Below are 24,579 nucleotides of genomic sequence, written 5' to 3'. Positions count from 1 at the left end.
GGGATATAGCTTATGTTTCCTTGGGAAAAGCACCTTGCCTACAATATAGTTACAGTTTGCTTGTGTGCAAATGTAAATAATAATCTTAACTTTTGTAATGGATATCTGTTACTAAGGTCTACCTAGAATCACTTCCCCTTTCTTGGTAATAACACCCTGAGACATCTTTTGGAAACAACACCTCTCTCATTCTCAGTCTACATGGTTAAGGAGTGGAGTATCTCTCTTTCAGCCCCAGGGAGATGCCATGACTTAGGCCTGTGCAATTAGAACATCTCTTTGCCCCTATGATTCATGCAGGAGTGGGCATAGAAACAAGTCAGGGCCTAGCCCTCCTTGGGAATTAGATAGGTGGGAGCCTCTTTCTTTCTGAGATCAGGACTGTTAAAGACTTGTAAATTTGGAGGTGCTGAGGCCATCCCTGCTACCACATGCACGGACTCCATTTGAGAATAAACAAAGTGGAAGGCAGAGCTGAAAGTTGGTAAGATAAATTCTGAAAACATCCCATTAGCACAAATTCAGCTATATCTGAGGCTGCCTCCTGCATTTCCCAGTTGAACACACAAAAAAAATTATTATTCTTTAACTAGTTTAAGTAAAGCTTATGGTCACTTTCAGTTGAAAGAGTTCTGACTAATAAATCTAAATGAATAATACTTGGAAATTGCTTAGTATGATGTCTAGTGCATAGTATACCCTCAATAAGTGCAAATTATTTTTTATTTGTAGCTCGACCACTTACTAAACTTTTGACATTATTGGAGTCACTATTTTTTCTGAACCCTAATTTTCTTATCTATGAGATATACATAATAGGCATGCCTTGAATACATTAAAGCATTGTGACATGAATCAAGCAAGACACATCTTACAAGTGATTTGCATAATGTAAATTTATATACAATGATAGCATAGTAGACTCACCAACCCATATTAGTGCTCTTAATTTTCTTCTACTTCATTGAATCTTTAAAGAAAATTCCCCAGACAAACTTCTTTCCTGTATTATATATTTTATAACATCTAGGTGTTCTTTTTCTTTCTAGTACAACAGATCATAGCAATACTATCCTTAAACCTTACCACTGTCTCCAGATGAGAGAACAGCTTGCATTTATAGCACAGTATAAACAAGTGATCAAACATAACTCATTTCGTACAGGTTATTTGAACAGTGTATGTGTATCTGTCTACTGAGTTTCCCCTAAACTAGTCCTTGGAGGTTTCCCTAGAGACTGCTCTGCCAAGCTGTCTGCTTGCCCCTGGGCTTCTGGCTGCCCGGGGATTTGGGAGAACATTGCCTCCTTAATCAGATTTAGTCAGTCCCTTACCCCTGGTTGTTATTCTGTAAAAATATTCCAGTCAGGGTTGGCTTCATGGATGTTAGACTTGTTCAGTCACACATATTTCTGTGGTCAGAAGGGTTCATATTTAGTTTAATGTTCTCTTGTCACCTCCTTGAAATTCTTAATAATTTTAAACAAGAAGCCATGAATTTTCATTTTGTAGAAGGCCCTGCAAATTACGTAGCCAATCTTATTCTAGGTGTTGGTAATTAAAGCTAGCAATTTGTACCAGCTAAGGAGGGACTTCATTCAATTTAGTAAAGACAAACATACAAATTCCAAAGTCATATACTTAACTGTTTCCTCCTTTTTCTCAATCTTCACTATAGTGTCTCTAAATGTCAACCTAAGGAGTCCTATGCATGACTTCAGAGGTTAATTATTGCAGGAAAATCAGTTCTAGTGTTTATTAATTAAAATTAGTATTATCTAAGATAAAATCACTATATTTGTTAAATAACAATACTTTTTTAATTATAGTTTTCTGCACCAATTTGTTTACTAAAATTAAGAAATATATTATAAAGCCAAAAAAGAACTGCAAAAGCTCTGTTTGGCAAATGAAAGCTTTATAGATAATATAGGGAAGAATGAAATGACTAGATACCTTACATTGTTAGTTTCTATAATTAGACCTTACCAATTGGCTGCTTTAGTTCATGTTAGTTAAAATATATATTCATAATAGATTTCTTTATCCTGTTAGTTTATCAAACTGCTGCTACATTCTTTTAATAATATTTTTTAAAATTTGAGAATAAAACTGAATCATAAGTTTATAAAATCTTTATTAGTAGTTTACTGAATACACCTTTAAGAGGTGGCAATTCTATTCATGTATGACCCCCTTTACTATATACATACATATATATATATATATATATATATGTATATATATATATATATATGTATATATGTATATATATTTCTAAACTAGGTCATTTAGCACAATTTCTCACACTTAGCGGAGCTTTTCACACTCAGTAGGTTATCTAAATGCTGTGATGTTGACACCTGCAGCTTCAGCCCTTGGGCAGTTAGAGCCCTAGTTGGTCATCAAAGGCATCTCAAGTATCTCTATTTGAAGGGAGGTCCTTGGAAAGACAGTATCAACAAATGCTATCTATTCAGCCTCTCCCTGAGTGTGATAATGTTAAAAAGTTTGTAGGGTTAAATAAATTTGGATAGTACTAGATTAACCTAAATTAAATAGGTTTCTTTGCTCTTTACTGCAGAACCTTTCAGAACTGTTAAAATACTTTTCCACATTGTGAGGAAAATATAGTATTCAGTGACTTTCAAGTTTATTTGCTGATACCATTAATTTCATTTGACTCCCAAGCACCTACCACCCATGCTCTTTTAGATACCATGTTCTATTATACAAATAGTTTCTCAAAGTGTGGTGTTCAATCCACCTCACTCAAAAAATTAGGGAGTTTCCAAAAAATTTTGATGTTGATTCCCATGTCAGATCACAGATTTATAATTTTTAAAAGTGCTAATTTTAAATAAGCTTTACAAAATAACTATATATCTGCTCAAACATTTGAAAATCACAAAAGATGAACATGTACTTCTTTCTAAGCTATGTCATTTCTTGGTAGTTGTCTGTATTTGTCAAAGAAGAAGCTACTAAATTCATTTTAAAATATCTATTGATTTTTTATTTTTTTCTGCCTAAGTTCAGCTAAAATAACATATTTTCTATGAATATATAAAATTAATGACTTATTTGGAATGTACTAAAATACTCTGGGAGAGTCCCCAAGCAAAATGATAATAAAAAGTTTCAGGTATTTTGAAAATCATAGTGTATATGATTTGTATGTAAAAGTGTACATGTATGAAAAAAGTATATATATCTAAAAAGTGTATATACATATACATATGAAATTACAAAAATACCCACTTAATCTCCAAACATTAAAATACTGTTAAACCTAGAGCTGGTATGGATATAAAGAAATAGGTATTTTCATATACTTTTGGTAGAAATGCATTCTGAAAAATCTTTCTGGAGGGCAATATGGCAGTTGGTCATGATGCAGTAACTGATACTAGAATATCCTTTTTGCAAGAAACAACTGTAAAACTGGATGAGTTATATGAGACAATTCTTTCTAGGTAATGGATAACAGACAGTACAAGACTAAAAGAAGAAAAACTTCACAAGGTGGTCTTCATGATTACCCCACTTTCTGCCTGGGAACAATTTCTCAACAGAGGTGCAGAGAGCAGGTGTCCAAGTAGTGCAGAGTAGTCCCACTGAGATGAGAAGGCAGGTATGAGAATTTAGGGCAGCAGAAGCAAATTAATTCTGTGGCACATGGTATCAGAGAAAGGGAGGTGTCCAGAAAAGGGGTTCTAGAAGGCCATGTGAAAATCCCCTGTGGGTCTATGGCTGATTCCTGGGCTATACATTTGCAGGATGACACTCCCAAGGCTTAACAGATTGCAACTCCTATTGGGAGTACGGAACAGACAAATTATGGGTGCAGCAGCTCTGGAGAAGAGCAATCCTGGTTTAAATTGGAGTTCTGGCTCTATTAGAGTAGACAGATTGCATTAATACCTTGTTAAAAATCCTGGCATCCAGCTGACACAAGAAGGCTGACCCTATAAGAGTAAGTGCCACATTCTAGAGTTAAGAACTACTTTAGGTCTGTCCTAACACAACTTGTAACCAAGATCTGACAAGAGATACAAGGGAGAGAGTTTGGAGTTTGAGTCCTGCTAAATTAGAGTGCTTGAGCACAAGAATTTTAACAGAGAGTAAAGCAAGTCTAAACAAATTCAAGGTGATCAACTAATAATTGACTGCTTGAACCTAAAGGCAAGGTACTATCTACAATGTCCAGTATCAAAAGCAACAAAAATTATTGTATGTGGAGAGAGAGAGAGAGAGAGGGAGAGAAGAGGAATGAATGCATGAGTGGTTAGTCTTCGGGAAGAAAAAGAAGTTGAAATTATCCAAGATGTTGAATTTAGCAAGCAGCAACTGTAAAGCAGCTATTATAGCTATTATAACTATGTTCAAAAAATTAAAAGGGAATCAGAAATGAAAAGAAGTTATGGTCTTAATGAATGAACAGACAAGAAAAATTCAGCAAAGAAATAAAAACTATAAAAAGTCAAATGGATATTTTAGAACTAAACTATAATAACTAAGATAAAATATCACTTTTACAGACAATAGCAGATTGGGGTTGAAAGAAGAAAGTCAGTGAACTTGAAGCCAGATCAATAGAAATTATCCAGTTGTGAGAACATAGAGAAAAAAATTGAAGAAGATAAACAGAGTCTTTTGGGCATGCCTGACATTACTGAATGGTCTAATATATGTGTAATTAGAGTTCTGAAAGGAGAATAAGGAGAGACTGGGGAAGAAAAAACTATATGAAGAAATAATGGCCGAAAATTTCCCAAATTTAGTGAAAAATAATGTGTTGTAGATCTAGGAATTCTGTGAGACCCTAGCTAAATAGATATAAAAAGAGCCATGCCTAGGCACATTATATTTAAATCGCTGAAAACAAAACTTATAGAAAGAAAACTTTGAAAGCAGCCAGAGAAAAAAAGACATTATGTCATGAGAGCAAGGAATATAATTATTGCTGACTTTTTATTACAAACAATGGAGGCAGAAGATAACGGAGTGACCTTTTTTTAAATACTGAAAGAAAAAAAGAGTTAACCCAAAATTTAATACCCATTGAAAATATTCTTTAAATAGTAAGATGAAATCAATCATTTTTTAGATAAATAAAAGCTGGGAAATTTTGTTGCCTGCAGACCCCCTTCATTTGAAGAAATGCTAAAGGATGTCTTTTAGTCAATGGAAATAATACAAAATAGAAACAGGTTTATAGGAAGAATAAAGAGAATCAGATATGACCTCTTTCCATTAGGGCTGATTGGTCTGTAGATATGTTTTGGAACTTCTGCAGCCATTTGCAAACATGAGAAAAGTTAACCTAAGAACAAAGCTGATCTCTGCTCCCTGCTAAGGAGGACAGAGCCAAAAACTCCAAAGAAAGAAGCTGGGGTCCTGGTCAAACAACATGTAAAACCATTCTACAATTGTGTTTTTCAGTTTTGTGAACCAATAAATCTGTAACAAAATGTAAGTAATAATATTTATGAGACTCTTACGTGACAGTAAAATAAAATATCCCTCTCTTCTCTCCCAAATATGCCAAGCAGAGCTATTTGTGATATCTTACAGAGTAAAAAAATAATTAGTATATATAGTATAATCCCTCTGTATAAGTAGCGGGTTACACTAAATTTTTAATATGGGCTTATAATCTTTTTTCTGCAACTCTAAATTTCAAAAGTTTTTTTTTTTTTTTTTCTTTAAGTGCTTTGGTGGTTAAAATCTGCCCTGACTTGAACTCTTTTGGTCACAAAATTTGACCTGCACTTACTTAAGGCTATTTATGGTCTTTATGTATTACACTTGGTTTGAAGATTTCTATGTTTCACTGTAGAAATAGTACTGTGCATTTCACTGTGATGCAAGGTTCTATAAGCCATTTTATCTAATATATATGTACACATTACCTTGTCCTATTCACATACTTCTTAATGCTGAAATACATTTGGTTTCAAATTAGGGAATACAAACTAGGATTGCTTTTTTTTTCTTTTTCTTTTTTTGTTCATCCATTTTCTTGATTAAAAAATATTTAGCTCAAGCAATAAAAAAAATAATAATTTAAGAGATATAATTAAGTAAAGCTATAGATCGAAATAATGTTCTGGTTATTACTAAAAAGATAAAGTAGAATGTAAGTATTCAGAAGTAAACTAAAGCTACTGTATAATTCAGGACACTGCTATTGAGTCTGCCTAACATCAGTTACATTAGAAGGAATACAACAAATTAGTACTGTTTCACCATGTGCTGAACGCTGAGTACACGTGTAACTGCGCTCTATGATGGTTCTCTCTTTGCAGTTAGCTCTCAGGAGTAGATAAGCGTTGCTTATTAACAGCCCAGTGAATGGCAGTTCCCACACCACTACTGAAAAAAAATACACCTATTTCCCCAAACCTACAATAGTGTCCTCTATTCTTATCCATTCTGGTTTTATACTTGAAAATGGTGTAAACTTGAGCAAATCTGCCTCCTGTAAGCCTTTTTATTTCTCTATAAAATGTGGATATAGTATTTGCTTTACATACCCGACAAGGCTGTTCAAGATCAAAGGCAAAAGTCTATGTGAACCTTCTTTGTAAACACTACAGAGAGTATAATTTTTCTCTTAGTGTTCTGAATTGTCATTCCTTATTGTCACTCTTTACCTGTTACATAAATTACTTACTGTTCTTATATACCAGCGCTTTACTTTTATCTATAATTTCCAAACAAAACAAATGCCTCTCATTTATTACAGGCAAATTCATCTATGGTCTGTCATTAAAGGTTTTGTTTCCTTTCTGCTTTTCCTGATACAGTGTACTCAAATTTAAGTAATGCTGTAAAATAATTATGCACATATTATTAATTGCCTGTTTCCTCCCACAAGAATATGAACTTTATAAAAAGAGAGACACTTGTGTATTTTTTTCACTGCTTATTTTTGGTGATTAGAATAGTATCAGGATTTGCAATAGAAATTCAAAAATATTTATGTATGCACAAATATACTTATATATATGCATATTTATATTCATACATATGTATGATTGATGTCAATGAATATATATCTACTGTATAGATATATGTGTATATGTACCTGTTGAATGCTTACTAATTTCTAGGCAGTACATTCAAGGTTTTATACACATCATCTCATTTAATCTTTAAAATACATCCATAAAGTAGGTATAATTAAGAAAACCAGGCTTAGAGATGTTATATAATTTGCTCCAGGTCATATAACTGGTAGATGATACAGAGCAGAATTTAAACATACGTCTTTTGAAGTTAAAGCATGTTCCCTAACCCTTAGCCTAGAATTTATCCAAGAATAACTTATTATAACTATTCTAACAAGTTATTCTGTTTTTAACAAGGTTTTGGAGAAATCCCAAACAAAATTAGAATTGATCATTATGAGAATATCTCTGGAAATTTTAATTTCCCATTTCACACTGCCATATGTAGGACCTAGGATTTTACAGGTAAGCACACACACGCTTGTATCCATTACTGCTGTAGAAAGTTTTGGAGTTAATATCTAGATAAGCTAATCGAGAAGTAGACTTCTGGGGCAAACTTTTAAGGCCAACAATCTTAGTAAACTGGCAATTTTATAAGGAGTGACTAAATTATAAGCTTTGACTTAGTTGGGGCTTACCAAAAAATCAGAATACAGCAAAATGTGCCATTTTAAAAAGTTGACTTATTTATTCAACTAAGGTTTCTGTCCTCATGAAAAATATCTAATGTATCAAAATGTGTTTAATTAAGTTACAATATAATATGTTCTGGTTCTAGAAGCTAATTTTCCCTGTAATGATTTTGAAAAATATCTAACAGTATTAGACCAAGGGATAATCCATCAACATATGGATTACTGTAGCTATTTCCTGGTGATACAGCTAAAAATAATACTCAAATAGGGTCTCAGGAATCACTAAAATTAATGTTTTAGGATTTTGTAAATTACCAAAAGGTACATATCATGTTTCATTATCCTCCATTGCATTATATCATGAATGTTTTATTTACATCTCAATTTAAAACAAACAGACTTACATGCAGGTGCATGTCCTATATAAAGTTTTACTGATTCTACACAGGATGAAATAACTAAATTTCCAAAGATGCAAAATTGGAGCTAACTCTTTCTACTTAATCCTTTATCATTTGGGGAAAGAATTGCTCATCTGAGATTAATGAATTTTATGGTCATTAATTAATTTATTTTCTGCACCATTTTTACCATAAGATAGGCTGTTCTGCATTAATTTGCAAAAATTAAAGCACATACAGAAGCTGACTTGGAACATTTACCTATGTTTCTGGGTGCTTGGGTAAAGAGGAGCTTTCCCCTCTTCATTTAGTCATCTCTCAATCCACCATGGACTTGCTCATGCTAACGCCTTCTTACTGTTCACAACTCATTCTTTCCACTGGAATGGTTGTTCTCCTCTCAAACTTCACTGGTCTTCAAGAAGACAGGCTAATGAGGAAAGGAACGTATTGCAAGGGCAGTCAGACATAACTGCTACATCTGATGATCTCGACCACGGCTTCTTTCCTGCCTGCTATTCTCTTCTCTCCAGGTCACCATGATATTATTTCCTCTTATTCTCCTGTTACTTTCATGGTCACTTTTTCTCCATTTTCTTAGTAAATACTCTGTATTTTCCTACCGTTTAAATGAGCTCCCCAGAGTTAAATCCTTATCTGTATAGTTCCTAGACTGACCTCAAGAATTGTCATGGATTCAGCTAACACCTACATTGCTAATGACTCCTGTATCTACATCTCTAGCACAGCCCTCTCTGCTGAAGTGTATCTACAACAACACCCTCTTTGGCTTATCCATCTGAATGGTCCACAAAATCTTTAACTCAGTGTGAGACAGACCTGGGTTGGAACTTAATTACTGTTTCTAATAGCTTCTCGAACATAAGCTCAGTTTACACAGTTGTAAAATGGGGATAATGCTTCTACCTCATTGGGATGCTATGAGGTTTTAATGAGATAGTGTATTTTAGGTGGTAAATTCAGCTTCTAATCATAACAGGTCATAGGAAAAGACAGGTGTGCTCTTCAGAAGGAATTCATTACTTCCCAAATCTGCTTGCTGATTCTATATTCCCTTGATCAGTGAATGGTACTTCTTTTCACCCCTTTGCCAGACCATAAATCTACAAAACAATTTAGACACTTTTCTTCATCTGCCTACCCTTCCCTCATCAATTTGTTATCATCAGGTCCTTTCCTCTTCCTAAATACCTCTTGATAATCTCTCTCAATCTCTGACTTCTAATACCTGTTTTAATTTAGGCTCTCATCAGTTCTTGTCTATAAAAAACAAAAGTCTCTTAACTGGCCTTCTTTCCTCAGTCTGTAATGTATCCTCCCCACCAATGCCAAAGAGATCTATTTAACTGTATCTGGGCAGTGACTGACCTATTCTAAGGTGAACCCTACTAAGTCATGCCCTTGTATAACTTCTCCCCTTGAGTGCAAGTGGATGTGTGATTTGCTTCTAGGCCAAAGAATAAAGCTAAATTGATGGTATGTCAATCCCATGATTATGCTCCATTGTATGAGACCCCGTGTTAGCAGAATGAAGGAGCAAACAATCATGTTTTGAATGGCCAATGGCAGGGAACTGCAGGGCCTCATTCTTGCATCAGGAAGGAACTTAACTTTTCCCAAAACCATGTGAGTTTGGAAGAGAATTTAAACTCCAGAAAGGAATGCAGTCTGGTTTACACTTTGACTGCAGCTTTGTGGGACCCTGAGCAGAGAGACCATGATCCAGGGATTAGGACTTTGGGGGGCTCTTATTCTGCTGACCACATTAGTGAAAGAGAAAAATAAGCATAAAACTAAGTAAAACATTTATGACTCTAAACTAAGTAAAACATTTATGACTTACCTCAGAAAATCCAGTTTCAAATCTTTTTGGTTCAATTCACACTACACTTCATATTCTACAATGAAACCTTTCTTTCCATTTTTGACAATTTGAACTTTTCTCAGTTCCATAAAACTGTTTTAAAAAACTGGCTTCCCACAAAGACCACCCTCACAACTGACACCTGGCTATGCACCTCCTTTGGGCAGTCACATAGAGAGGGCCTGGTCTGGCTGGGTAGTGGGCTGTGAGATTTTCTCCTGGGGACAAAGGCTGCCAAGTCCGCTTCAGGGAAGCTTGGCAGCACATCAAGAACAAGAACAGAGTGTGGTTATTTCTTCTTAAGATGCAGACAGAAGACTTCATAAATTAATGTCTTTAGGCTAGAAAATTTTCTTACATTCATATAAGAGTAAGGGGTTAAATGAAGGCAACATACGGATTAGGTTTGACTGTAGTTGTTTTATATTAGTGATTAAATAGTAAAAGAACTAGTGATAAAGAGCATATCGTTGCCATCTCTCCTGCTGAGAGGCACTATCTCCTTGTGTGATATTCTGAAATCCTCCATATCTATCTACTGAATATGCAAAATCTATTTTAAGTAAATAGAAGCCTGCAAATTAGATATATGTGTTTTGGTGAGTGCATAAGACATTTTGGACACAGATATAAGCCCCAGTTCAAAACAAGTTTTATAACGCACAAAGATTTAGTGATATATCAAAAAATAAGATGAAGTACTATTCCATTTCTGTACTCTACTCTCCCCCCAAAGTATTACCTCCTTCACTCCTAAATATATGGTAACTGACATAAAAAGATAACAGAATCACAGGTTAATTGGTTAATTCACATACAAATCCAGTCTGTTCCAAGTCTTTTCTGTCACCTTGTAAGATGTATCTCGTTCACATGTAAGACGTGGTGACAGCATGTGGATGGGCAAAAGTGAGTGATGTCATTCAAACAAAGCAATGCTGACGCTAATGTTGAATGTCAACGCATCAGCAATATCTTCTTGACATATGTGGATGAAACATTTAATGCATAGTAAAATGAGACAATATAAATTAAATTACCTTAACTTCATAAAAGGAAAATACGTAAAGTGGTGATGGTAGAGGAGGTAATTAACTTGAAGAGGGTAAATGCTCAGGATGTGAAATCAGACAGCAAGAGGTGATATTCTGGTTGTATCATACACTCAATATTTATGTGATCTTCACTTATCTGAGCTTCTGTCAAACACGATGGAGGATAAGTGCAACTCATTCACTCATTCATTCAAATAATATCTACTGAGTGACAACTTTGAGTGATGCACTATTCTAGGTACTGAGGATATACCAATGAATAAATCAGACAAATATCCTTGCTCTCTATGGAGTCTACAGTCTCACAATTCTTCATCGGGTAGCTATAAGGGCTGGAGGTGATTCAATAACATATCTGGCAAAAGATAAGCACTGTAAATAACTTTAATTAGCATCATTATAATAGTAATAAAATATTTCAGAAACTTGAAAAAGTATACTTATTTGCATAATAAGTAACATACTAAATAAGTAAATGGGTAATTCAGGCAAACTAGCAACACTAAAATTTGTATAATAATTATGTGAGATTTTATGCTAGCTTTAAAAGAATGTATCTCTGAAGAATAGTTAAAGGAAAAGAATTATGCTTAAAAAACTTTTTTTCAGCAATTATCCATATATTTATTTTTAACAAATTGTCTTTTTAAAGTAAAATTTAAATGAGAACATTTGTCTCTGGATTAACAATCACTATATGGGCTCTCTTACATTTTTTTCTCTTCACATATCCCTTTTGCTACTCTTCTACATGATCAAGCAGTCATCACACCATGATTTATCATCTTTCTCCTGTCAATTCAGCCATCACTCCACTCTGTTCTATTAGTATTTCCTGCTGTGAAAAATCCCTGTAGAATCCTTGGTAAACTCTCAGAAGTTTCCAGATTCTGCTTTGGAAAGCAGTGAACCACAATGTTATTAAAAACCAGTGACTTATAAGGGGATTTGTTCCTTACTCCTAAGCAAAGGAGTGACACTCATGCACAGCTTCCAACTAACAGTATAGTCTTTTCTGAAGTCAAATGTACTGTTCCAGCTATCAAATTTTACATCTTGAGTAATTTAGGGAGTTCTTTAAAAATCAAAATGCCTGGCTCTGCAGTTTATTAAGTGTGCCATTCCAAGAGCTGTGACTGCCAGAACTTGTTAGTTACTATGAAGGCAGTTATCCTGTAATGCTGCAAGGCAAACATATTAAGGTTTGAGTCACATATGTGGGCACACACTTCAAAACTCCACACTTTCAAAGGACTTACTGGAGTCCACAGTCCAACTTAGTACTCGTCCAGTTAAACAGACGTTAAGAAGAGCATGAAACACTACACACTATATAAGAATTTTCGCAGAGTAGCACATGTATTGAGCTTACATTAAAAAATCATAATGGCATTAAATCATCCTAAACCTCTAACAAACATTCACAAGAATACTCTCACTCTTTCCTCAGAAAGCACATGGCATTCTGATTCATATTTCGTGCTAAAAATGTAAATTTGACAAAACGTGTCTGAAATTGACCTAGACACAAATATTTTCATAACTCCAGAGGCAAAAGGAAAACAGGCAAAAATCTCTTCACTGTGCATTATAGTTGGCTTTGAACAAACAGCATGGACATAAGCAGTAGGTGGCAAAGTTAAAATAGAAATGTTAATCCTATGAGAACACTTGCCTGCTGTTTTATAGCCCTTCCTAAAATTAAAAAAAAAAAAAAAGAAGAAGAAGGAACATAAAAATACCCATCGCCCTAAATACTAAAAACTAAAAAACAAAAAAATGAAAAACCCAAAATGCTACAGAATATCAACAAATAATACCAAATTTTAGAAAGCACTGATTTTAAATTACATTTTTTTCAACCTGTGTTCCTTTTTAGGGGGTGTAGAAGCAGGAATGAATGGGAAAATAATTAAGTAAACTTGGTTTCTAGTTTAAGTTTTAATAGAATAGCAAGACATTTTTTACTCAAGATTAAAAAAGATGTATTTATATGAAGCAACATTACAAATTCTTGTATTATAGCTACATATTAGAAAACAGCTTCTTTCAGAAGTCTTAATTTTTCTAATATTATATAATTATTAAATAAAAAGGAGTCAGCAAATTTTTTCTGTAAAAGGCCAGATAATAAATAATTTAGGCTCTTTGGGCTAAGCAGTCTCGGTGGCAACTACTCAACTCTGCTGTAGTAGCACAAAAGCAGCCACAGACAAAATGTAAATGAATGAACGTGGCTGTGGTCTAATAAAACTTTATTTGTGGGCACTAAAATATAAAAATCTTATGATTTTCACTGCTCATGTAACATTCTTCTTGTTATTTTTTATTCAGTAGTTAAAAAATGCAAAACATTCTTAGCTTACAGACCATACTTGCAGTGGGCAGTGGGCTAGATCTGGCCCATGTTGTAGTTTTCTGATCCCTAGACTAGACATTGATAACGCAAACTAAGAAAGAAAAGATGACAGGACAAAGCTTACTTTTCTTTCTCCCCTCCCTCCCTCCCTTCCTTCCTTCTATTTATTTACTTATAAATGTACATATGTACATAGTATGTATGTATGTATTTATTTGTTTGTTTATTTTGTCAGCTGACAGCACACAAAAACTAATGAGGCAGTCCTAGAAGGGTGGAAAGCCAGATTACCAGCCTCTCAAGCTCAGCCAGAGTAGTACACTGTAATGGACTAACTGTAACAGTTATTGGGCATTGAGCCCACACAACTACCATGGAGATTCTGTGAACTACAAATCATTCATAATAGTCAAAGTGGATACAGTTACAAGATACGTATTTGCATTCCAATGACCTGTCACATAAGTTTTTCCTATGGCAACTTTTTTGACAACCAATGTCTTCATCAAATTTCCTTGAATTCTCCATGAAGGTACAGAGAAAAGGGAAGCCATGAGAGAAGCTTGCTTCATTGTGGGAATAACTGAAGCATCATTATTTATTTATAACAACTAAAGAGCTATTTGGTACTTGGGGATTTGACAACACCCAAGACATATTATATCCTTCCTAAGACATTTAGATACACAAAGCTAAGAAATCTTGGGAACAGTGACCTGTGTTTCTCCTAAGTTCTATTTCAGAAAAGGCTATTTTATTCACTTTTAGCAGCAAACAAGCACAGAGAACTCTCTTCTGAAGAAATTTCACCAGAAATCCAAGATCTACTTAGGCAGAAAATATTTCATCACGATATACTGTTTTCTAGAGTTTCACGAAAGTTGAAATCACTTTTAAAAATTACAATGTGGTCTGATATAACCATTAGGATAAGGTTCAATGGTTAAGTGAGTTACCATCTATTCAGAAAGATTCTGTTGGCAGAGGCATTATCATAACATGCACTTTCCCATTAGGATACAGTCTTCAAGAGACTTATGTGGCTTTGTAAGCAATCATTAGTGAAGCTTCCCACTACAATTAAAAACAGATGCCTAAATACTGTTTTTGAAAATAATACAAGCTTTTTCTTTTCTTTTTTTTTTTTTAACATCTTTATTGGAGTATAATTGCTTTACAATGGTGTGTTAGTTTCTGCTGTATAACAAAGTGAATCAGCTATACATATACATATGTTCCCATATCTCTTCCCTCTTGCATCTCCCTCCCTCCCACCCTCCCTATCCCACCCCTCTAGGTGGTCACTAAGCACCGAGCTGATCTCCCTGTGCTATGCAGCTGCTTCCCACTAGCTATCTATTTTACATTTTGTAGTATATATAAGTCCATGCCACCCTCTCACTTCGTCCCAGCTTACCCTTCCCCCTCCTCATGTCCTCAATTCCATTCTCTACGTCTGTGTCTTTATTCCTGTACTGCCCCTAGGTTCTTCATAACCGTTTTTCATTTTTTTTTTTTTTTAGATTCCATATATATGTGTTAGCATATGGTATTTGTTTTTCTCTTTCTGACTTACTTCACACTCTATGACAGACTTTAGGTCCATCCACCTCACTACAAATAACTCAATCTCGTTTCTTGTTACGGCTGAGTAATATTCCATTGTATATATGTGCCACGTCTTCTTTATCCATTCATCTGTCAATGGACACTTACATTGCTTACATTACATTGTTTATTCTTGTTTTTATTTCCGTTACTCTAGGAGGTGGGTCAAAAAAGATCTTGCTGTGGTTTATGTCAAAGAGTGTTTTTCCTATGTTTTCCTCTAAGAGTTTTATAGTATCTGGTCTTACATTTAAGTCTTTAATCCATTTTGAGTTTATTTTTGTGTATGGTGTTACGGAGTGTTCTAATTTCATTCTTTTACATGTAGCTGTCCAGTTTTCCCAGCACCACTTATTGAAGAAGCTGTCTTTTCTCCATGGTATTTTCTTGCCTCCTTTATCAAAAATAAGGTGACCATATGTGCGTGGGTTTATCTCTGGGCTTTCTATCCTGTTCCATTGATCTATATTTCTGTTTTTGTGCCAGTACCATACTGTCTTGATTACTGTAGCTTTGCAGTATAGTCTGAAGTCAGGGAGTCTGATTCCTCCAGCTCCGTTTTTCTTTCTCAAGATCGCTTTGGCCATTCAGGGTCTTTTGTGTTTCCATACAAATTGTGAAATTTTTTGTTCTAGTTCTGTGAAAAATGCCATTGGTACTTTGATAGGGATTGCATTGAATCTGTAGATTGCTTTGGGTAGTACAGTCATTTTCACAATGTTGATTCTTCCAATCCAAGAGCATGGTATATCTCTCCATCTGTTTGTATCATCTTTAATTTCTTTCATCAGCGTCTTATAGTTTTCTGCATACAGGTCTTTTGTCTCCTTAGGTAGGTTTATTCCTAGGTATTTTATTCTTTTTGTTGCAATGGTAAATAGGAGTGTTTCCTTAATTTCTTTCAGATTGTTCATCATTAGTGTATAGGAATGCAAGAGATTTCTGCGCATTAATTTTGTATCCTGCTACTTTACCAAATTCATTGATTAGCTCTAGTAGTTTTCTGGTAGAGTCTTTAGGATTCTCTATGTATAGTATCATGTCATCTGCAAACAGCAACAGTTTTACTTCTTTTCTGATTTGGATTCTTTTTATTTCTTTTTCTTCTGATTGCTGTGGCTAAAACTTCCAAAACTATGTTGAATAATAGTGGTGAGAGTGGGCAACCTTGTCTTGTTCCTTATCTTAGTGGAAATGGTTTCAGTTTTTCACCATTGAGGACGATGTTGGCTGTGGGTTTGTCATATATGGCCTTTATTATGTTGAGGTAAGTTCCTTCTATGCCTACTTTCTGGAGGGTTTTTATCATAAATGGGTGTTCAATTTTGTTGAAAGCTTTCTCTGCATCTGTTGAGATGACCATATGGTTTGTATCCTTCAATTTGTTAATATGGTATATCACATTGATTGATTTGCATATATTGAAGAATCCTTGCATTCCTGGAATAAACCCCACTTGATCACGGTGTATGATCCTTTTAATGTGCTGTTGGATTCTGTTTGCTAGTATTTTGTTGAGGATTTTTGCATCTATGTTCATCAGTGATATTGGCCTGTAGTTTTCTTTCTTTGTGACATCTTTGTCTGGTTTTGGTATCAGGGTGATGGTGGTCTTGTAGAATGAGTTTGTGAGTGTTCCTCCCTCTGCTATATTTTGGTAGAGTTTGGGAAGGATAGGTGTTAGCTCTTCTCTAAATGTTTGATAGATTTCACCTGTGAAGCCATCTGGTCCTGGGTTTTTGTTTGTTGGAAAATTTTTAATCACAGTCTCAATTTCAGTGCTTGTGATTGGTCTGTTTATATTTTCTCTTTCTTCCTGGTTCAGTCTCAGAAGGTAGTACTTTTCTAAGAATTTGTCCATTTCTTCCAGGTTATCCATTTTATTGGCATATAGTTGCTTGTAGTAATCTCTCATGATCCCTTGTATTTCTGCAGTGTCAGTAGTTACTTCACCTTTTTCATTTCTAATTCTATTGATTTGAGTCTTCTCCCTCTTTTTCTTGATGAGTCTAGCTAATGGTTTATCAATTTTGTTTATCTTCTCAAACCAGCTTTTAGTTTTATTGATCTTTGCTATTGTTTCCTTCATTTCTTTTTCACTTATTTCTGATCTGATCTTTATGATTTCTTTCCTTCTGCTAACTTTGGGTTTCTTTTTTCTTCTTCTTTCTCTAATGGCTTTGGGTGTAATATGAGGTTGTTTATTTGAGATTTTTCTTGTTTCTTGAGGTAGGATTGTATTGCTATAAACTTCCCTCTTAGAACTGCTTTTGCTGCATCCCATGGGTTTTGGGTCATCGTGTTTTTATTGTCATTTGTTTCTAGGTATTTTTTGATTTCCTCTTTGATTTCTTCAGTGATCTCTTGGTTATTTAGTAGTGTATTGTTTAGCCTCCATGTGTTTGTATTTTTTACAGATTTATTCCTGTAACTGATATCTAGTCTCATAGCGTTGTGGTCAGAAAAGATACTTGATATGATTTCAATTTTCTTAAATTTACCAAGGCTTGATTTGTGATTAAGGATATGATCTATCCTGGAGAATGTTCCATGAGCACTTGAGAAGAAAGTGTATTCTGTTGTTTTTGGATGGAATGTCCAATAAATATCAATTAAGTCCACCTTGTTTAATGTATCATGTAACGCTTGTGTTTCCTCATTTATTTTTATTTTGGATGATCTGTCCGTTCGTGAAAGTGGGGTGTTAAAGTCCCCTACTATGATTGTGTTACTGTTGATTTCCCCTTTTATGGCTGTTAGCATTTCCCTTAAGTATTGAGGTGCTCTTATGTTGGGTGCATAAATATTTACAATTGTTATATCTTCTTCTTGGATTGATCCCTTCCAAAGAAGAATCCTTCTTTGTCTCTTGTAATAGTGTTTACTTTAAAGTCTATTTTGTCTGATATGAGAATTGCTACTCAAGTTTTCTTTTGATTTCCATTTGCATGGAATATCTTTTTCCATCCCCTCACTTTCAGCCTGTACATATCCCTAGGTCTGAAGTGGGTCTCTTGTAGACAGCATATATATGGGTCTTGTTTTTGTATCCATTCAGCCAGTCTATGTCTTTTGGTTGGAGCATTTAATCCATTTACATTTAAGGTAATTATTGATATGTATGTTCCTATTACCATTTTCTTAGTTGTTTTGGGTTTGTTATTGTAGGTCTTTTCCTTCTCTTGTGTTTCCTGCCTAGAGAAGTTCCTTTAGCATTTGTTGTAAAGCTGGTTTGGTGGTGCTGAATTCTCTTAGCTTTTGCTTGTTTGTAAAGGTTTTAATTCCTCTGTCAAATCTGAATGAGATCTTTGTTGGGTAGAGGAATCTTGGTTGTAGGTTTTTCCCTTTCATTACTTTAAATATGTCCTGCCACTCACTTCTGGTTTGCAGAGTTTCTGCTGAATGATCAGCTGATAACCTTATGGGGATTCCCTTGTATATTATTTGTTGTTTTTCCCTTGCTGCCTTTAATATTTTTTTCTGTATTTAATTTTTGATAGTTTGATTAATATTTGTCTTGGCGTGTTTCTCCTTGGATTTATCCTGTATGGGACTCTGTGCTTCCTGGACTTGATTAACTATTTCCTTTCCCATATTAGGCAAGTTTTCAACTATAATCTCTTCAAATATTTTCTCAGTCCCTTTCTTTTTCTCTTCCTCTTCTGGGACCCCTATAATTCGAATGTTGGTGCATTTAATGTTGTCCCAGAGGTCTCTGTGACTGCCCTCAATTCTTTTCATTCTTTTTTCTTTATTCTGCTCTGCGGTAGTTATTTCCACTATTTTATCTTCCAGGTCACTTTCCGTTCTTCTGCCTGCATTATTCTACTATTGATCCCTTCTAGAGAATTTTTAATTTCATTTATTGTGTTGTTCATCATTGTTTGTTTGCCCTTTAGTTCTTCTAGGTCCTTGTTAAACATTTCTTGTACTTTCTCCATTCTATTTCCAAGATCTTGGATCATCTTTACTATCATTACTCTGAATTCTTTTTCAGGTAGACTGCCCATTTCCTCTTCATTTGTTTGGCCTAGTGGGTTTTTATGTTGCTCCTTCATCTGTGTGTTTCTCTGTCTTCTCATTTTGCTTAACTTACTGTGTTTGGGGTCTCCTTTTCACAGGCTGCAGGTTCATAGTTCCCATTGTTTTTGGTGTCTTCCCCCAGTGGCTAAGGTTGGTTCAGTGGGTTGTGTAGTCTTCCTGGTGCCGGGGACTAGTGCCTTTGTTCTGGTGGATGAGGCTGGATCTTGTCTTTCTGGTGGGCAGGACCACGTCCGGTGGTGTGTTTTAGGGTGTCTGTGACCTTATTATGATTTTAGGCAGCCTCTCTGCTAATGTGTGGGGTTGTGTTCCTTTCTTGCTAGTTGTCTGGCATAGGGTGTCCAGCACTGTAGCTTGCTGGTCGTTGAGTGGAGCTGGGTCTTAGCGTTGAGATGGAGATCTCTGGAAGAGCTTCTGCCGTTTGATATCACGTGGAGCCAGGAGGTCTCTGGTGGACCAATGTCCTGAACTTGGTTCTCCCATCTCAGAGGCACAGGCCTGACACCCAGCCAGACCACGAAGACACTGTCAGCCACACGGCTCAGAAGAAAAGGGAGAAAAAAAGAAAGAAAGAAAGAAAAAAATAATATAAAATAAAGTTATTAAAATAAAAAATTAAAAATTATTAAAAAGAAAAAAATTAAAAAGAAAAAAAAAGAAAGAAGAGAGCAATGAAACCAAAAAACAAATCCATCAATGATAACAAGCGCTAAAAACTATACTTAAAAAAAAAAAAGAAAAAAAATTGGACAGAGAGAACCCTAGGACAAATGGTAAAAGCAATGCTATACAGACAAAATCACACTAGGAAGCATACATACACACTCTCACAAAAAGAGAAATAGCAAAAAAATACATATATTGTTGCTCCCAAAGTCCACCGCCTCAATTTTGGGGTGATTCGTTGTTTATTCAGGTATTCCACAGTTGCAGGGCTCATCAAGTTGATTATGGAGATTTAATCCTCTGCTCCTGAGGCTGCTGGGAGAGATTTCCCTTTCTCTTCTTTGTTCACACAGCTCCTGGGGTTCAGCTTTGGATTTGGCCCTGCCTCTGCATGTAGGTCACCTGAGGGCATCTGTTTCCCGCTCAGACAGCACAGGGTTAAAGTAGCAGCTGCTTAGGGGGCTCTGGTTCACTCAGGCCGGGGCGAGGGAGGGGTACGGATGCGGGGCGAGCCTGCAGCGGCAGAGGCTGGCGTCACGTTGCGGCAGCCTGAAGCGTGCCATGCGTTCTCCTGGGGAAGTTGTCCCTGGATCACGGGACCCTGGCAGTGGCATGCTGCACAGGCTCCCAGGAGGGGAGGTGTGGATAGTGACCTGTGCTTGCACACAGGCTTCTTGGTGGCTACAGCGGTAGCCTTAGCATTTCATGCCCGTCTCTGGGGTCCGCGCTGATAGCTGCGGCTCACATCCATCTCTGGAGCTCATTTAGGCGGTGCTCTGAACCCCCTCTCCTCACGCACCCCAAAACAATGGTCTCTTGCCTCTTAGGCAGTTCCAGACTTTTTCCCAGACTTCCTCCCGGCTAGCTGTGGCGCACTAGCCCCCTTCAGGCTGTGTTTGCACAGCCAACCCCAGTCCTCTCCCTGGGTTCTGACCTCCAAAGCCCGAGCCTCAGCTCCCAGCCCCCCCCTGCCCCGGTGGGTGAGCAGACAAGCCTCTCGGGCTGGTGAGTGCTGGTCGGCACCGATTCTCCTTGTGGGCATCTCTCCGCTTTGCCCTCCACACCCCTGTTGCTGCCCCCTCCTCCGTGGCTCCGAAGCTCCCCCCACCCACACCCCTGTCTCCGCCAGTGAAGGGGTTTCCTAGTGTGTGGAAAATTTTCTTCCTTCACAGCTCCCTCCCAGAGGTGCAGGTCCCATCCCTATTCTTTTGTCTCTGTTTTTCCTTTTTTCTTTTGCCCTGCCCAGGTATGTGGGGAGTTTCTTTCCTTTTGGGAAGTCTGAGGTCTTCTACCAGTGTTCAGTAGGTGTTCTGTAGGAGTTGTTCCACATGTAGATGTATTTCTGATGTATTTGTGGGGAGGAAGGTGATCTCCATGTCTTACTCTTCCGCCAGCTTGAAGGTCTCCAAAATGATACAAGTTTTTAAATACCAACATAAAAAGTCTATGTAAAGGTGCCAGATACTTATGCGGTAAGAAAAGCCAAAGAATTTGTGCAAAAGTATGTTTCTTACTGCCTTCTATCTAAATAAACACTGCTGAACAGTTTATAAAGACTAGAAAATTCCATCCATGAAACCTACATATTTTATGTAGACGTTCATGAAAAACAACCTGCATGTGATATCAGAGTCCACCTCTGAGGAACAAAATCACTAACTGGAGAAGATATCTGCACCTCTATGTTCACTGCAGCATTATTCACAATAGCCAAGATGTGGAAACAACCTAAGTGTCTGTTGACAGATGAATAGAAAAAGAAGTGTGGTTTAAAATATTACTCTGCCATAAAAAGAATGAAATCTTGCCATTTGTGACAACATGGATCAAAATTGATGGCATTATGCTAGGTGAAAAAAAGTCATACAGAGTAAGACAAGTATTGTATGCTCTCACTTATATGTGGAATATAAAGAAACAAAAACAAAAACAAAATGAAAAACCACATTCATTACCAGATGTGGAGAGAGGGACAATTAAATGAAGGCAATCAAATGGTACAAACTTCCAGTTATAAGATACATAAGTACTAGGGATGTAACGTACACCCCCATAGTTATGGGATGTACTACAGTTACATTGCTGTATGATATCTATGAAAGCTGTTAAGAGAATAAATTCTAAGAGTTCTCATTAGAAGGAAAAAATATTTTTTTCTTTCTTTTTTTGTATCTATATGAGATGATAGATGTTAACTAAACTTATTGCAATAATCATTTCACAATATATATGTCAAACCATTAGGTTGTGTACCTTAAATTTATACAGTAATGTATGCCAATTATATCTCAATAAAACTGGGAAAGAAAAGAGTCTACATTTAACACAGCCTTCAAAAGGAAAATAAGAAAACAGTCATTTTTTTCTGAGTAATATGAGACATTAGAGAGAGGTGTGACTCTAAATGACCCCTTCACTTCAGGAAAAAAAATTTTTTTTCAAATGTAAACTCCACATTGGATGATCAGAATCAAGACTAAAAGAAACTCTTTGTAGTTATTTATATGGAGGCAACATCTTTGGAGAACACAGTTTTATGCAAGTGAAGATTAGCTTTTGCAATCATTTATGAATTCATTTCATTGTACGTGTAGCAATGGATATAGTTATGATTTTCAGTTCATCTTGACAAATATTTACTGAGGTTACCCGGTACTGTGATATGCCTAGAGAGAAATGACACATCAAGGAGAAATAGAATCTTGAAAGGAATGTGTGGTAATGAATACAAATGTGGGAGACTGGATTAAGCATTGGTTAAAGAGTCTTAGAAGTGAATAAACTGAGTTTGAAGCATGATGTTTGAAATGTTAACGTGTCATACAACTTGTGTTACCTAATAATAAGTTGTAAATGCAAATACTGAGCTCACAAAATGGCAAGGACTAGAGATACACATTTGGGATTGTTTGCACACACTAATTAAAACCAAATGAATGAATGAGATGGCCAAAGAATACATAAAAATAAGGGGACCATAGAAAGAACCTCAGGAAACACCTACACTCATGGGGAGGAGAAAGCCAGGCTACTGAAGGAAACTGAGAGAACTGCTAGAGACAGAGGAAAATTATGTGCCTTGTGGCTGAAGCAACAGGTAGGGTGATTCTAAAACGCCAAATGAGGCAAAGAGGATATGGAGGCATTTCAGTGATTAAAGGATTTTGGATTTTCTTATGGGAACACTGAAGACCTTGGCGAAATCAGCAGTATAGCAGAGGTGGCAGCAGGTGAAAGTACAGGCCTAGTTTCTGGCGTATGGTTTCTAAACCAAGGATTTGCTGGTGTAAGGTTTCTAAACCAAGGATTCAGTGGAGGATGAAATGGAAGAATAAAGTATATAATAATATAATTGATAAAGAAATGTCCTGGAGATGGCAGGAAAGCATAGATGGCTCCACGTGTTTATGAAGAGGTCACAGAATTGGTTTTAGTTGAGAGAACACTCATGCTTAAAATTTCCCATCCCTTCATTCATCTCATTACCTTATTTCACCACAATATATGCCAGGAACAGTTCTAGGTGCTTTACATATATTAACCCATTTGTTCCTCACAACAATCCTGTAAAGTAATTTATCTTAACTCCATTTTACAGATGTAGAAACGGAAGCATGGAGACATTAAACACCTCAGAGTCAGACACACGTAAACACTGGAGTTTTTCTGATTTCAATATCATGCCCTTAGCAACTACGCTCTTTTACTACACATTAAGCTAGTTTGAGCTCAAATACTTACCTGTTCCGAGAAACAGAACATGGTATCTACCATCGGCAGCATTCACTCGATCCACAGCTATTTTTGTGTACTTGTAGTCAGTGCCTGTACGAACAATCAAAGGCCTTCTGTGGATTGGGTAGATGGAATTGTACATGAGAGGGTGGTTCCGAATAAAAGTGACAACATCATCCGGGAACTCCTTGGTGGTTCGCATATTGGGTGTAAATGCTCCTCCTGGGCACTAAAAAAAATTTTTTAAGGGACTAAGTTAATATAATAGTGGCTTTATTTTAATAATAATCAAAAGACCTCTATTTTTCAAATTACTTAGAAGCTCAAGCTGTTGTAAGTGTATTGGCTACCGATTGAGGAGAAAACTGCATGACTATGCATAGTACTATCTGTAGAAAATGAACATACAAGGTGTATAATTTGGTCATTTAAATAGGCTAAGTCCACTTATCCTGCACTGTTTGTTTTCAGAGGGGAGCTGACACCATTTGGTATATGATATAAATTTTCACCCTTCTCATCCATCACTTTTCTATTTCTTATTCTGTGCCAGGTCCAGTGTTGTTAGAAAAAAAAATCTTGTGGATATAATCTAATGCTGCTACTGGCTAAAATAAATTAGATTATCATTATCAAATTCAACCAGAACTCTAACCTGAGAGAATTTTATTCTATCTGATCCCCTCTCCCAAAAGAGGGCTCTCCGAAGTTGGAGCTTGGATTGGATATGGTAAACTAGACCTTATAATTTCCCTCTGGAAAACACTCCAGTGATTTCCATTACTCTCAGAATAAAATCCCAACAGCTTAGCATGGCTATAAGCCCCTGAATGTCTGGCCTGCATCTGCATCTACCCCTCCCATAGTTCTTGCTCTTCCTGAGCCTCAAGCCAGCTCCCGCTCCAGGACCTTGGCACTTGTTCCATGGTTTTCTCTGTTGGCTCATTCAGTTCTCAGTTCAACAGTTACTTCCTTAAAGGTGATGACACATACAAAAATAGCTGCCCATCGCCATCTCCACTCTCTATCTCCTTAGCTTGCTTTATTTTTCTTCACAGCTCTATTTACCTGTATGTAATATATTTGTTGCTTATATCTTTATTGTCTGTTTCTTCCTCTACAATGTAAGCTGTGAATTAGTCTTAACTGGGTATATTTTGTTCATGATTTCACCC

The 24,579-nt window shown here is 36.1% G+C and overlaps 1 protein-coding gene across 1 annotated transcript in view; it reads right to left on the bottom strand.

The window, feature by feature from the left end:
* The window catches only part of SEMA3C (semaphorin 3C), a 184,343-nt gene that overhangs the window by 31,878 nt on the left and 127,886 nt on the right, over positions 1–24,579 (bottom strand). The window contains exon 12 of the mRNA XM_036863864.1: positions 23,411–23,633. Coding sequence (XP_036719759.1) covers positions 23,411–23,633 — 223 coding nt within the window. The remainder of the gene's footprint in view (positions 1–23,410; positions 23,634–24,579) is intronic.

The sequence above is a fragment of the Balaenoptera musculus genome, chromosome 9 (genome assembly GCF_009873245.2).
Source record: "Balaenoptera musculus isolate JJ_BM4_2016_0621 chromosome 9, mBalMus1.pri.v3, whole genome shotgun sequence".
In the NCBI taxonomy this organism is placed as follows: domain Eukaryota; kingdom Metazoa; phylum Chordata; class Mammalia; order Artiodactyla; family Balaenopteridae; genus Balaenoptera; species Balaenoptera musculus.
This window is presented reverse-complemented; position numbering and strand designations above follow the sequence as displayed.